The following is a 14,893-nucleotide window of genomic DNA, read 5'->3' on the forward strand; positions in this document are numbered from 1 at the left end:
ATTTGGGGAGTTCCTTATGGAGCTTACCAGTTATGCTTCTGATTCCTGACTAGTTCCTCATCCCCACCTTCCCTTCCTCTTAACAGCAGCGGTTCAGAAGTATGTGCGGACTGCCTTGGTAGCATCTGTCCCTGTGCTCAGTGCCCGCCAGTGGGCTGATAGTGTTACCAGCTATGGTCTGGCTGTCCTGGAGTTTATGCTAGTGCACTTGTGGTACTGTGTTCTGCCCTGGAGTTCACTCTGTGCTGAGCCAACCCAGCCCCACGTATAGCAGTGGAGAGTAGTGAGGGCTTCTCTCTGGAAAAGAGCTTGCCTCAGAGGCATGCCACCGCCGCTAGACTCTGGAAGGACACACTGAAGAGCAGCAACCACTGTCTTGTCTTCTCAGCAGCCAAATTCCCTCCTGTACTGAGTCAGTGTTGAAGTTGGAAAGAGGTATTTGTTGACACTCAGGATGCCTGAGGAAGGCCTGGGGGGCACCCTCCTGATGTACTCAGGCAGTGAGCTGGATGGAGGTTGGGTTGTCAGCTGAAAGTAAAGTAAGAACTAGATCATGGCCTTGGACATGATCTAGTTCTCTGCAATAAGGCTGTCCCCAGAAGTTTTACTTCCTGTTCTAAGATGTGAAGCTGCGTTCTTGGGATTTTCATGTATCCCAAATTCTTTTTCTCCAGTTTTTTTTCCTTTTCTGCTACCTGTTAGGACTCCCAGAACAAAGCACACCTATATTTAACCTGAGAGTAAAGGGGGTGGGAGTGGCCTGCTGTCTCTTACACATTCGCAGCTGCTCTTCAGGAGCAGTTCATGCTTGCTTGAAAAGGGCCTCCACCCCTCAGAACGCTTCAGCTTTGCCAGTTCTGCCTTCCTCACCCTACCCTTTGCAAGGGTTAGATGAGAAATGACAAAAGTGGGTTTCAGAACCTAGTTTTTAAAGTTTCAAGACCAGGCTGGTTGCTGTTGTCACAAGAGTGACACATTGGCTTATTAGCGTGTCCCCCTCAGTGGTATCAGTTTTTTTCTGCAGCCACTTTGCTGATACAGATGCTGTCCCAGCAGATGTGGCATATATTCAGGTGAGACTTGAGAAGTGGTTTGGATCAGCTCTGACAAGTGCAGGCACGTCTGCCCAAGGATGCAGCTGATTTTTTAAAGAGTTCATTGGTTATTAAATTCAAAGGGGCTACCAGTTTGTTATAGGGGACATCTGTGGCCAGCCAGTCTTCTGAACCACTTCCTGGAGGGAAAATAAGCTCTTAAGCTAAATTAGTATAGACAGCTATTGACCTCCATATGACTGCAGGGTAAGTGCTGGGTGAAAGCTCCTTGCTCGTCTCTTGGGAGGATACTTTAAAACAAAGAGCATTTACTTACTGTGGTTGGACTGGGGCAGATTTGGTGATGGTGGAACCACCATAATTTCTGCCTTCTCTTTTCCCTTCCTGCTAGTCATGGTGGTCCAGGCTCTGCCTCCATCTCCACAGCCCTGCTCTTGCCCCAGCATTTCCATCCCATAGTTTCTGCATCTCCTCTTCAACTCCTTCCTGCTCCCACTTCCCTCCTCCCCACCCCTTCTGGGGATTAATTTTTTTTAAGTTTGTACTTCAGTGAACTTTGCTTATGCTGTGTTTTTTCCCTCTTGAACCAGTTTCCCCTCAGCTCTGATGAAATTCATAGAAACAGACTCAGTGACTATATTCTTCCCATTTGTTACCCCCAAAGTTGCATGTAGATCTATATACTTACACTCCTGTGGAATGAGTGAAGAGATGCACTTTGATACAAACTTGGGGGAGTTAGAAGAGGTAAAGTGCTGGCTTATTTATGCCACTCTGGAAATGGGATGTGCTTTTTCACTATTATATAGGTGCTTTATTGTGAGTACCTATTCCTCATTTAAGACTTGCCAAGCCTTCTTGAATGGATTCATAATATTCACATTTGCAGCAGTCTGAGTTCTTGGTAACTCGCCACCTTGCTTGTCTAGTAAGTGGCTAGTACAAAAGTATAAAAATACACACATTTAGACAAAGTTTAAATGGGTCTCATTAGAAAATCTTTGATAGAGGGGTCAGCTGCTTAGGGCGGCCATCTACACTGAAATCAGAAGGGCAGTCTCACAGTTGCCTCTTAGGCATCTGCCACAGTCTGCAGTCCGTGCTTGGTAATGTGTCTCTGGGGGAGTCTCCGCATAATCACTTTTAGCTCAGAGATTTTAGGCATAGTGAATCATGGAGCCAGATAAGAGCTTTAGCTTTTCACTGACTCTATTCCCTGAACCCATTTAGCCTCCCATCCACATTATAGCCAGACACCTGCTGGGAGCACACCCGCTCTGAGCTGGCTGAATGTGCAAAGCAGCTCTGTATGTGTGTTGAGACCTCCCTCTCCACCCCCTGGGACATGGGACACTGCCCGGCTACTGGGGTTTTCAATTGTGCTGGACATTTTAGTGACCTCACAGACAGCAGCGGGAGGAACTGATTTAAGAAAATGTGCTGGCATCAGACTTTCCTGTTTTTCATACTGGTTTGAGTCTCATTAACAAGTCACAGGGATCTTTAAGTTACTGGTGGAGAAGATACTTCAAGGTCTGGGATTTTGGGGTATTTATGATGAGTCTGATATATCAAACTTCTTTGGACATTTTAGATGTGACCAATTCAATGTTCAAAATCTGTTAGTGGTCCAAAGTGTGTGTCAACACGTGAAGCTTTACAGCAGGCAAGGGCTATGACTAAAACGATGTCCAGGACACGTTCATCTCTTCACCATGGGCCATCTGGGTCAGAAACAGGTTACCCTGCAGAGAAAGTGCAGCAGGACCCAATGAGAGGAGACTGAATAGAACCATCTCCTTTGCGTTTACTGCTACAGAGCTCAGGCAAAATTGAAGTGGCTTGATGACCATGAAACCCCACCCTCTTGGAAGTGACAGAGGACCTTTGACCAGAGTCAGCTCTAAGTTGTGTTGATGCTAAGCTGTCTTTTTGGAGGAGATATTGTCAGGCAGTGCTTTTTACTAGGCATTGCAGAGACCTTCTAGGCTGCAGGGAGGGTTCCAGGGGTGGGGCAAGAAGAGGGAACCACAGAGAGCGCATGTATCAGCTCCACCAGGAACTCTACTTTGGACAGACAACTGCAGATACATCTGTCTCCATTCTCCCCGCCCTTGTCCTTTCTAGCTATGGCTCTGCGTTGTCCCCAGAACCTGTCATTGTTTAAGGTGCTTGTGTTTGGCCTGAGGGTTTGGGGTATGTTGATATTTATCGGTTACTATGACTTCTTTTTTTTCCCCCTCAATTGCATCAAACCCTTAAAACATGGTGGTAAGTGAGCGATATGCATGCTTTTGGAGTTTGTTTAATCTCCGCTTCAGTCTATACAGTGCACAGTTCATGATGTTAACACTTTCTTTCAAGTTTACCCATTCACTTTCACAACTAATTTGGGTTTCAGTTTGCTGTTTAATCTTCATTTATTTTGATTTTTCTACCTTTTTTTGTAGTTCTGTTCTTTCCCTCTCTCCTGACTTCCCTGTTAGGGGTCAAGTCACCTTTTTGTTTTCCGTTTTCTTGTCTGACCTGTAAGGAGAGTGGTGCTGCAGGTAGTGACTCAGTGCAGCAGTGGAGCAAGTTGAGGCTCTTTTCTTCTCCTCAGTGTGAAAGTGGCTTTGGGGAGAGGGGCTCTTGGGATTCAGGCTACAGCTGAAGCACAGCTGCTCCCACATGCAGGCACGGCAGCTATGCCACAGGCACTAGGGCTCCAATTTGACATGCAGCCCTTGCATGTTAGCAGCTTGTCAGGTTGGAGAGTGACATTTCTAAGCAGCCACCAGAGAAGAACTGCTCTGCAAAAGGTCTGAAGGGCTTGGATCGGTGCCGACACGGTCCTGCTTGGAGATTAGCCTGTTATCGTGATTCTCCCTTCCCACTTTTGGGAGTAGATTGGTGATACCCTGGATTCCTCTGTCTTGCATTAGAATTTTGTATTTTTGGGTGCACAGCCAGAGCACTAGAAATACTCTTTTAAGTTTGCTCCTGTGTCTTCTCCTTTAGCTCACCAAGGTGCTTAGCTCCTAGCATGTTAGCAGAGCTGGCTTGGCCGGGCCGCTGTGGGGAGGGTTTAGGCTGGGCTTGTGTGTCTCAATACTTGGTGTCTTTGTAGCTCTTCACTGCGCACACAACACACACGTCCTGGGTGTCCTCAAGTCTTAGTTCGTTCTTTGTACCTGTTTGGTAGTGTGCTGTTGTTAGTAATGGGCTCCTGTGGCCCCAGGTGTATCACTAGCCTATTATTTTGGGTGATGAGTTGTCAGTTTGTGGTTCTTTTTTTTTTTTTTTTCTTTTTCTTTTTTTCCTTTGTTTTGAAATCCTCTTTTGCTCCAGTCACTGTGTGTGCTGGCGGTGGCTTTGCCTCTCCGTTGCCTGGAAGGAACAGGTGGAGCAATGTCTCCTGTGACAGACATTACTCCCGACGTGTGCTCCTGCAGACGCCTCCACTGAGACTGTAACCTCATAACTGCTTCATGTGCACCAAGCCCTTGTGGAATCCTGCTGGGAGGTTTTCTAGACACCTTGCGTGCCAATCTTAGAATCCTTTCCTCCACCATACTTTACATAGTAAAAGCAAACTAAGAGCATTTACTTGTCTCCTACCCTTTATCTCTGCGGAAAAGGGACCAAGTTGCCCTTAGTTGAAACAGGAAAACCTTATAAATCAGAATCATAAATACCAATTTAAGAAGGCCTCTAAGTTCAGATAAGCTTTTTTATTAAAAAAAAAAAAAAATCTCATGGCTGTTCTGGTTTTGGCCTTTGCATAAGAACAAGCCCACCTTTGCTATCTGAAGTATTTTCTAGAGGGCTGTCACTGTTGAGCTCTCCTCGGTGTGGCGCAGAACACTCTCTGGTACACGTGTGCTTGTGCTGGCGTGGCTCACCCTGTAGTTGGTTAAACTATTATGGCGTCCTCGTTTTCAGCCTTATTCTCCACACTAAGACTCTTAAAGATCACAAAACACCAAGAAAAGCAGGGTGCTTTTTGGGGAAGTGCAGATGTGTGGCTAAAAGGACAGAATGCACACATCCATGTCCAGTGTAGGATGGCGTCAAAACTGCATGTGTTCACCACAAGAAAACAAACAGCAGGATTTTACAACTGAAATGTTGGTTTGTCTTCTCATCTAAGAGTGAACCACTGGAACTTGGGGACAAGATGAGTATGATGATATTGCAGCCTATCTGTCCACTACAGTTGCAGTTTTTCATGACAAGCATTCAAAGTGTTAACTAAAACCATTGAAACAACATACCTGCCATTAAACTTGAACTAGAAATAACTCCATGAGTGTTTTGCACCTCCAGATGGAATGGCCTTTAAACGCTATGAATAGCCATGTTTGCCACTTGTACTCTGTTGTCCTGCTAATCCTTATGCAGAGTCTTAACTGTTTTCTCCTTTCTTTTCTTATCGCTCATGGCTTATTAAAAACTGACCACCCACACAGATGATGAACCAGCTGGGCCAATGTAAGTATTTTAGTGGACTTTGAATTATGTTGTATTTGTAGTTAAATGGCGTGGCTAAGACCCTAGAAGAAGATAGCGCACAGCAGCAGTGCGCAGTGGCCAGTCTTTGGACCGTCCTAACTCAAGGCCATTTGATTTCCAAGGCAGGCTGCACTCCTGTTTTACTGTATAGGTGCAGAAATGGTTCGACTTTTTGTGTACTCTGCATGCTTAAATTGATGGTGTTGGGGAAGTGACCACTGTATTAATGATGCCACATTTAGGTCAAGCTCATTTCAAATTGGACTGTAACATGGATAAACTATCCAGCCTCATATCTGCTGGTGTCCTGAGACAGAGCCACAAGTGTGGGATCGAACAGTGGCAGCCTCCTAGAGCTGGGGAAAAAGCGCACAAGGCAGGCATTGTCCACGTTAGTGAAGGGCCAGAGGGCACAGCACAGCCAGCTGATGACTGTCTTCTGTTTGAGAAGTAATAGTGTTCAGTTCTCGCCTTTATAGCAATTGAATACAGCTGCAAAATGAGTTGCAAGTCACCTCTGCACTGTCTGCCTTGGGAGTCAAAGGCTCTCTAGGGGAAAAGGTATGGATGGGAGCTATGCACTGAGAGTGCTGTCAGGTACTAGTGTTGTGCAGTACAAGTGCTCCCTACCCCAGGGATGGCAATAAGTGAAAGAGCTCCTGTATTTCCATGTGTTACTTTCAAACCTTCTAACTAGTTTAACTCACGTAATACAATTTTTCCTCCAAAGGAAAACCAACTCTACCAACAATCACAAAGATAAAAACTTGCGCCAGAGAAATACAAATTAAGTACAGCTTACAATGTAAGTATGGCCTGCTTTAGAGATTAAAAAAATGGTATTCAAATGAATTTGTACCCGTTAACCTTGTCATAAGTGCTTCAGTAGATGGTGGTGTACAGCTAGACCTTTGAACTTTCAGAGCAGCTGATACTGACAAAACAAGTTCTGCTTGCTGAGTTGTGCTGCAAAGCAGCATTCTTCAGCTGCACTGATTCACACATTTATTTAAATGCCATTTTAAAACTGTGTTTCAAAATAATTACTTCACACAGCCATTTACTTGTGTCTTTAAAAAGAGGTAAGAAAGTAAAATTGTCGCCTCCTTTGGTGGAATATCGTCAGAGGCCTTTGATCATTGCTTTGGTTCAGAGGGCAAGCAAAGACAATGGCCAGGAGAGGAAGCAGGGGGCCAGAGTGCCATCCTTAAGAGGCACATGGAGATCAGAATTTCACACCACATCCCTGTGCATGCTGTTGGAACCAGAGCCTTATGTTATGGGGCACTTACTCTAGTCCTGAGTGCCAGTGCATGTTTATTCTGTTTTAATTTAATTTCCAAGTACTTCCTTTCTTTATAGATCTTTAGGTTCCTGAAACTGGTGGCATCATGACCTGCTCAGTTTTCTGCTTGGACCTCTTTGGTCTCTCCCCTTCAAGTGAGCAACACCACAATGACCGTCTAAAGCATGCCTTATTTAGCCTCTCCTGTAAGGGTGACCTAGCCAGGTATATTCTAAACAATGCTTCAGTGTAGAAGGTGTAAACTATTTTGGGCTTGATGTGCTGTGAATGTTGCTTTTTTTCCTTTGTTAAAATATTTAAATAGAAGTGAAAAGGTCCTCGGAGGATCAGATCATGCATGCGCCATTTTTTACTTAATGCAGCTGTTAAATTGGCAAAGCTCTAAAGTGCACTGCTGCCACCCAGTGGTACATTTTTGTAAAGTACAGCAAACCTACAGATATATACAGTATATAAATATATATATCTATATTTATATTTTTGGGGGTGGGAGAAATCCAAAATAAATGCTTGTTTCATTTTTAAGCTGCTGATATTCATTCCTTACTGTATGTTGTTGGATGAGGAAACTGTAGCTCTGGTTCATAAAGATAACACAAGGTAGATCTGTAAATTAAGGGCTTAACCTATGACTTTAAGCTGAACAGTCCAGTGAATGGATATAATGAATTGCAGTATATATATGTATGATTGCTTTTTAAGTAACTATTTTTTCTGTTTAATCTGTAAATTCTTAAAATCCTTTTGCACTGATGTGTTGAACCTTACTCTTGTACATTCAACAAGGCAAACTTTTATAATTTACCTTTTCTTTTCAATGACCTTGACATGTCCTAGCATGGTGAGATTCTATGCAAGTAGTTAGTTATACTTTCAGTTTGGCATTGTACTTTTTCACACTGATTTACTGGTTGGTGGTAGATTTTATAACCTGATCAGGTTCTCATACAGTATGTACCCGTAGATGCATGTCCTTGTGTTCTGTGTAACTGTTGAAGTGCAATGATGTATAAAAAGTGGATTCACCTGTTTTTAACAATAAAACATTGATAAAAGGTGTTTGGAATAATACTCTTTCAACACTTGAAAGTTCCTTTTTATATATATTCATTAAGCCTTAATTTCTCATTCCTGTCAGCTTTTTAAGTTCATTTTCAACTTTTTCCACAAATGCTGGGAAGTTTTGGTCCATAAGGCACAGGCGCAGGAAGGGGCCCAATTCTTCCACACTCCATACGGATTGTTCATAGGCAAAGGGCAGCTCCTGTGATACCAGGATAGACTGTAGGGATGACAGAAGAGTCTGGTACAAGCAAACTTAATTAGCAGTTTTAATTTTCACCTCCCTAATCGCTAACAGTGTGTGGTACCTCTTGATAGGTTCACCACCTGTACATTTGCTTTGGTGTCCTCAAATGTTGTAGAATCTTTGCTTGGCACTCCTGAGAGGTGACAGTGTAGAACCCCAAAATCCACAATGATAGTGGACTGCAGCTCTTACGGGATCCAGTTTGGGTTCTGTGTCTGCATAAAATTTTGTGAAGTATGGGGTTTAATTCCCTTCCTGTGGGTAGCATAGTTTAGCGCATAAGTTACCCAACTGACCTTTCTCTAGGAGCTGTAAAAGAAATCTCCTTTTCTAAATTCAGATTCCCTTCCAGACTCTGTCTAAAGGTCTAAAGAAGAACATGAAAGTGACACAGTGCCTGTTCTTCAGGGAGGGTCACTGCTGACACTGCACTTCCCAACTTAGTGTTGCACAAAGGTAATCGCCATGCTATTTTGTAGCTGCCTTTTAGAAAACAATGCATTGTATCTTCTGTCAATAGCACTGACCAACACCACTTTTGATTACAACCTTATCCCACCTATGCTGATGCCGCACTTCAGCCCCTCAGCACCCTAAATTCTTTTGGTCTAGTTGAAATGAATTATGGGTAATATAATACATACTGCTACTTTGCTTTCCAAAATGTTAGAAGAAATAAGGAACATTAGAGCTCTGGGTCTCGTGCCTGTTCTCATGTGCATGTAGTTCTGCTGGGCTTCAAATAAACTGTACAATGCCACTTAGCCCTGACATTTCCTCGCTGTCTCCATAGGCTGCTGTCTGCAACCACTCTGATTCAATGCCTAACCCCAGTGCATATGGGAACTCTACCCTGCTCCTGGACACAAGGGTTTTTGGGGTTTTGGCACAGCCCAGAGTTACTGAAAGAAATATGCTTTATTTGGGGGCTTGGACCCAGAGCGTGATGCATGCTAATAGTACATGCCCTGGCCCTGGCCCTGACCACCATCCCCAGTCTAGGTCTACTTGTCTCTATTCTTTATTTTGTGAGTTAGCGTTAAACCAGATGGAGAAAACACACAGATGTTCTCTTTGGTACCACAGTTACAGCACAACTTAGCAGATCCAAACACACGCAGAGTTCCACAGAAAGCACAAGCTGAGGAGTGAGCACCTGTCACCCAGTGCCACCACCAGAGAGGGGGCATACTCCACAAAGCTCCCAGCAGGTGGGCCACCACAGTCAGGCCAGTGGGCCAGGAGGTTCTGCAGGAGTCTGGTGGTGGCAGCCTATACAGTCTGAAGTAGCACAGCCAGGCCCTCACTGAACAGTGTCCTACACAAACCACTACAAAGTCAACTCTAAATAGTTGCCAAATTTCATTTCTAAAACTTAACTTTGTGGGAAAGTGGTGCAAAGTTCTGTTACCTCCCATTCGGTTAGCTTTCCTTTCTCCAGTCTCCCACTGAGGTAAAGGACAAAGGTTTATCACATGGTGCTGCCTCCTGTCAACATGCGTGTTAGATTTCTATTCTCAAATGAGCACACAAGAGGAATACAAGTCTTACCACTGTTGACACGGAATAGACCCCACCTGTGCTAATTGTGTCACCGAGGTCCTTCCCTCTGAAGTTCCAATGCCAGCAGCCACATGTGTCCCCCGTTTCGGGTCCTGGGAGGGCTGGAATAAGACAATGTGCGGTCAGGAGAGCAGCAGAGCAGAACAGCCGCTGGAGAATGGAGGCACAGGCCTTCACTGTCAGAGGTCTGCCCTATGACAGTTCCCGACTACCAAGCAAGGGATTGCACCTGCTGACCTGTCACATGCCTTGGTGTGGTTCTGTCCAGAGGCCTGGATGGACATCAGGGCCAGCATGCTTGAAGCAGGGCATTGCTATAACTGTGTGCGCTCAGCTGGGCAAAATGTAGTCTGGTGTTAGTTGCTGAAGTGCAAAATGAGGGGAAAACTTTTACCTGCATCCATCCTCCACTCTTGTTACAGCAGATACTCTGAGTAAAAAGGGGAGCTACTTGGCACAAGGCGGAGGCTCTGCCCTGCAGGAAGCCCACAGCCTGGCCAGGACCACACAAGTCAAAGATGCTTGTCCTGCAACACGTGCTTCTCCAGGACAGTGTTGAGGCCCAAGTGCCCATGGCTCCTTCCTCCCTAACCACATGTCTGCATGTGCTCTACGCCCAGTGCCAGGTGTGAGCTGGCGGTGTGTGATGGGACAAAGCAAGGTCCTCCCTTGGGTACCTTTCCTTTAGCAGCACATCTGACAAGCAGACGATGCCCAATTCTGTTGTGTATGGATGCCTGCTGCTACTAATCCATAGGTACCAGGAAACTAGGCCAGGCCAGGAGGCAGCAAGAAAGAGACAGTGGGAGGACAGAGGAAGAAAAGAACAGAGAACAATAATCAAGAATATTAAAATCAAAATGGGCAAAGGCCAAGAGACCCTATTATAAGAGAAGCCCCTTGATAAGCTATTTCTCTGTTCAGTTTAGTTTCCTTGTCTGAAACTAAAATGATTATTCAAACAGCCAAAAACGATGTTAACTAAAACCCTGCACCACAGCCATTAAACATAGTGCTGTGAGCCTTGGCTGTGGAGGCTGATGAGCTTGAGCGAGCTGGTTCACCCTGCCCAGGGCAGGAGGGAGGCAGGCAGGCAGACTCCACACACACACAGCTACTGGACTGCTCTCCTCTGGACTTCTGGGCTCACAGGAAAGTTCGCCTGCTAACTGCTGGCCTGCTTGTTTTTCACCCCCTATTCTGGGTGGGGGGCCAGGCTGCCTCAAGAGCCCTAAGATTGAGGTACACCTGGTTGGGCCACAATTAACAAAATTATAAGGCTGGGGAAGAATAAAACTAAAACATGAGCCAGGAAATGACTCAAGACCTGAAATAGACATGAAATTAGCTCTATTTGCAAAGTAGGGAACTATTTTAGACTAAAATTATTCTGGTAAGGAAAAAGGACACACCTGAATCTATGGGCACGGCAAGATGGCCTGAGCTTGCCCCCTTGCTACTCAGAAGCCTGAAAGATCGCATGACCTGAGTTAAATGTTGTCTTCAGGAAAATGCAGCTTCCAGAGCCCTGCTTCAATGTGCTGCACTTCGTGGAATGTAACCGGTGGCTTCAGATCCTCCTCTTCTTGTGTCCCCATGTTCCCTGGAGGTTCTGCTTCTTGCTACTTACATCTTTGACCTGGATGCTAACTTATGTGAGTGAAGGCACATCTGAAAATGTGAGGGCTGGCAGTAGCAGTAATGGGTAATGTGACTAAGGTCATAGCAGCTTAGCCTTGCATAATGTCCCTTAGCACTGTGTGCTCTGTGCTTTTTTTTTTTTTTTTTTTTTGCGGAACTGGGGATTGAACTTAGATCCTTGAGTTTGCCAGTCAAGCGCTTATCCTACTGAGCCATCTCCCCGGCCCTGCTCTGTGCTTTCTACACAGATTTCACTGCATGCTTCAGTGGCTCACACAAGTCACATAGCTACCAAGAAATTGGACTAGGGTTCAACCTAGATCTGCTTGGGTTCCAAAGCCTGTGGTCTGCACTCAGCAGCACTCTCTTTTAATCGGGACACTTAAGTTACACATCACAAGAGCCCCTGAATGGAGAACCAAGAAAGACATGGAAATTTTCTAACCACTTACAGGGCATTTCTCACTAGACCTCTGGGACAAGCCTTTAACACTGGAGCAGTGAAGCCTTTGTCTGCTGTACCAGCTCATAGGTCTCTGATGTGTGCAGTCACATAGTACAAATGCAATTTAGCTTGGATTTTTGGATATGTAGGTAACTGGCTGGCTTGATGTGTATAAAGCATTCAGTCCTGATTCCCACATCCTGGGACCCTGTTGGGTTCTGGGGGAGGAGGAGAGGGAGGGAGAGTTTTAGGACAGGATCTCCAGAGTCACTGTGTAGATGGGACTCTAGTGATCTTCCTGTTTACAGCCTCCCAAGTGCCTGAAATCACCAAGCCCAGTCTCAATCACTGTCTCAGTGCACCCTGGGGGGGAGGCTGGCACAGCAGGCCAGGGATTGAACACCTGGCCCCTGCATCTGCCTAAACAGGTGCTTTAATCTGCTGAGGTATTTGGCCAGCCCTGTGGTACTATATATAATCTACCTGACTACTGGCCAATGAAAACTGAAAAATAAATCTAAAGGGCAAAGACTCCTTGTACATAAGGTACAATAAAGTACCTTCTGATAAACCACCAATTCCATTGTAAGAAGGGATTCTTTGAGCCTGCAGCAGGAGCAAAGAGGGTTTGAGACAGGCAGCTTCAGTATCTCCACAAAAAAAAGCTCAAAGTAAGGGGAAGAACTGGAAAACACCAGAAGGTGGCAAATGAAACATTCAAGAGGAAAGAATGTAGCACCTGCTTAAAGAAAAAGACTTTGTAATGCTAATTATGTTCACCTCAAATAAGCTGTGAATGACAAATTTTGTTGATCAGGCAGCAAAAATGAATTGTCTTGGTTAAGGGCAACAGGATGAAGTAGTAGACCAGGCTTGGAGAGCCATTTCTCCAAGTGAGAAACGAAAACTTAAGTTTGAAACTGGAATTCCATCCCCAAAGCAGAAATATATGCTTGTTCTCATATTTGGGTCTGCTGAAAAATGCTACAATATGTATTTCCAGAAGAAATTACAGCAAGTCTCAAACTTGGAATCTCAAGATCCCTTCATACCCTTATGATTATAGAGGCCCTGAAAAACTTTATTCACATTCATGTGTATCTGGTAGAAATTTTAAAAGCTTAAAACTTTTTGAAAACTTCAAAAATCATGTTAACATTTTATGAAAAATAACTTTTCTAAAACAATGTAATGTTTTCTGTAACTACCAAATATCTAGCTCGCGGGGAGCTCACTGGGTTCTTCTACCTGCTTTTGCATTCAAAAGTTCTTCTACCTGCTACTGTAATACTATGAAGAAAATCTGCTTTTACCACACATGAAGATGAAAAGGAGGGGTATTTTTTTTAATTAATTAATTTATTTATTTATTTATTTATTTATTTATTTGTGTGTGGCCATCTCAGCCCACAAGGGGGCGGGGCTGGCTGGCATGTGGTGCTGGGGGATTGAACCGCGGTCCCTGTGCTTTGCTAAGCTTGTTCTAAGTAGGTGCTTTAGACTACTGAGCCATCTCACCAGCCCCGAGGGGTATTTTTTTTTTTTAATTTTTTTATTTTATTTTTTTGCGGAACTGGGGATTGAACTCAGGCCCTTGCACTTGCCAGGGAAGCGCTTATTCCACTGAGTCACCTCCCTGGCCCCTAGGTGGGGTATTTTAAAGCAGGCTTTTCAGGTAGTTGCAGGTGTTCTTGACACCAGAACCCAGTAAGTGGTAGCTGCCCCAAGGTTGGATGGAACACATCAAATGACACATGGCAAGGAATCTGAAATACTGTGTTATATTAAAATCCCCTGGCCTGTCTTGCACTTGAAATAACTTTATTCATAGTTTCATAGCAGCATGCATCAGTCATCTGGAAAACAGGCTCACTGCTCACTGAGCTACACCATGCTGACACATGGCATTGTGTCACTTCATAAAGTGAAGTTCATGAAGCAGCCTCAGAAGTGTTCTGGGTGAGGAAGGTAAAAGACTTAGGTGGTTCAGACACCACTTGAAAGGCTTGCTGTCTGTTGTTGTATGGAAGTCAGAGAATATGTTCACCAGATGCCCGTCTGAATGACCCTAATGTGTCCACTGTAGTGTCCATGGAAAAGGGGCAGTTCAGCTCCCAGTTAGTACTACTTAGGTGCTATCACCGACAGCCAGTGTGCTGCAAGACACTGCACCTTCTGTTCTGCGGGTCCGTTTCTAGTATGAGTGATTGATGGGAAGTGACAGCTGGCAGTGTGGAGCACAACCTGGTCTGTACTGACAACAGTGTTGATCAGTGCTCTTGCCCTACTGTGCAGATGCTGACGCAGTGCAAATGGAAAGTAAGGTCCTGGGATTACGACAGTAATCTTGGCCTCATGGGGCCCAGTAAGAGGCGGGCCATACTTGAGAATGGTTCTGAGTAAACCCCTGCAGCTGGGACTCCTTCCCTATCTTGTTCGTAGGATTATAAACAGCTATAGTGAGCACCAACCTTTAAATTTAAAAAGCCACTTGCCTGGCAAGTACAAGGTCCTGAGTTCAATCCCTGGTACCGCAAAAAAAAAAAAAAAAAAAAAAAAAAAAAAAGTTACAGAACGTTAGATCTCTAGCGCTACAAAGCCAGGGGACCTGACAATCCTATTGTGATGGGACGTTCTGTATAACTAGCATGCTGGCCTACTCACCCCAGGCTCCAGTGCGACACTCTGTGTACTGTCCTTCCTTTGGCGGTCACCTGCCCACAGCAGGCCAGGACTCAGCTGGGTCATGCTGTCCGGCACCTCGACAGTTACGTAACGGGCCAGGCTCTGCACGCAACTACAGCAGTGTTCCAGGGCCTGTTCCTTGGATTCTCCAGCGAACTGTACACGGAACATGCGGCTCTTGTTCTGTTGACAAATAAAAAGTCACCTGAGAGACCCTTGTCATACCACTTGATTTTGATTTACTGTGGGAGCTTCCAGGGAGTGTCCCCCTTTGTTGTTGCAGCTATAGAAAAGCCAGTTTTTCATTTTTCCCCCCTTTTGAAAGCTGTTCTTCATGCTGACATTCATGTCTCTCAAGAAATTAGCAGCAGCAAAAATGTTCAAATCTAACATTA

The 14,893-nt window shown here is 44.9% G+C and overlaps 2 protein-coding genes across 3 annotated transcripts in view; one reads left to right on the top strand and one right to left on the bottom strand.

The window, feature by feature from the left end:
* Positions 1-7,926, top strand: part of Nptn (neuroplastin) — a 71,830-nt gene extending 63,904 nt beyond the window's left edge. Inside the window, exons 6-8 of one of the 2 annotated variants that reach the window (XM_004628746.3) lie at positions 5,507-5,528; positions 6,280-6,354; positions 6,912-7,926. In XM_004628746.3, coding sequence (XP_004628803.1) covers positions 5,507-5,528; positions 6,280-6,340 — 83 coding nt within the window. In that variant the 3' untranslated portion in view covers positions 6,341-6,354; positions 6,912-7,926. The remainder of the gene's footprint in view (positions 1-5,506; positions 5,529-6,279; positions 6,355-6,911) is intronic. The other variant, XM_004628747.2, reaches the window with a different exon arrangement.
* A 46-nt stretch (positions 7,927-7,972) lies between these two features.
* The window catches only part of Rec114 (REC114 meiotic recombination protein), an 87,450-nt gene continuing 80,529 nt past the window's right edge, over positions 7,973-14,893 (bottom strand). Inside the window, exons 4-6 of the mRNA XM_004628748.1 lie at positions 14,478-14,681; positions 9,742-9,828; positions 7,973-8,137 (exon numbers count right to left, since the gene is read on the bottom strand). Of these exons, the coding sequence (XP_004628805.1) occupies positions 7,973-8,137; positions 9,742-9,828; positions 14,478-14,681 (456 nt within the window). The remainder of the gene's footprint in view (positions 8,138-9,741; positions 9,829-14,477; positions 14,682-14,893) is intronic.

Source organism: Octodon degus, unplaced genomic scaffold (genome assembly GCF_000260255.1).
Source record: "Octodon degus isolate 3935 unplaced genomic scaffold, OctDeg1.0 scaffold00026, whole genome shotgun sequence".
NCBI classification, from domain to species: Eukaryota; Metazoa; Chordata; class Mammalia; order Rodentia; family Octodontidae; genus Octodon; species Octodon degus.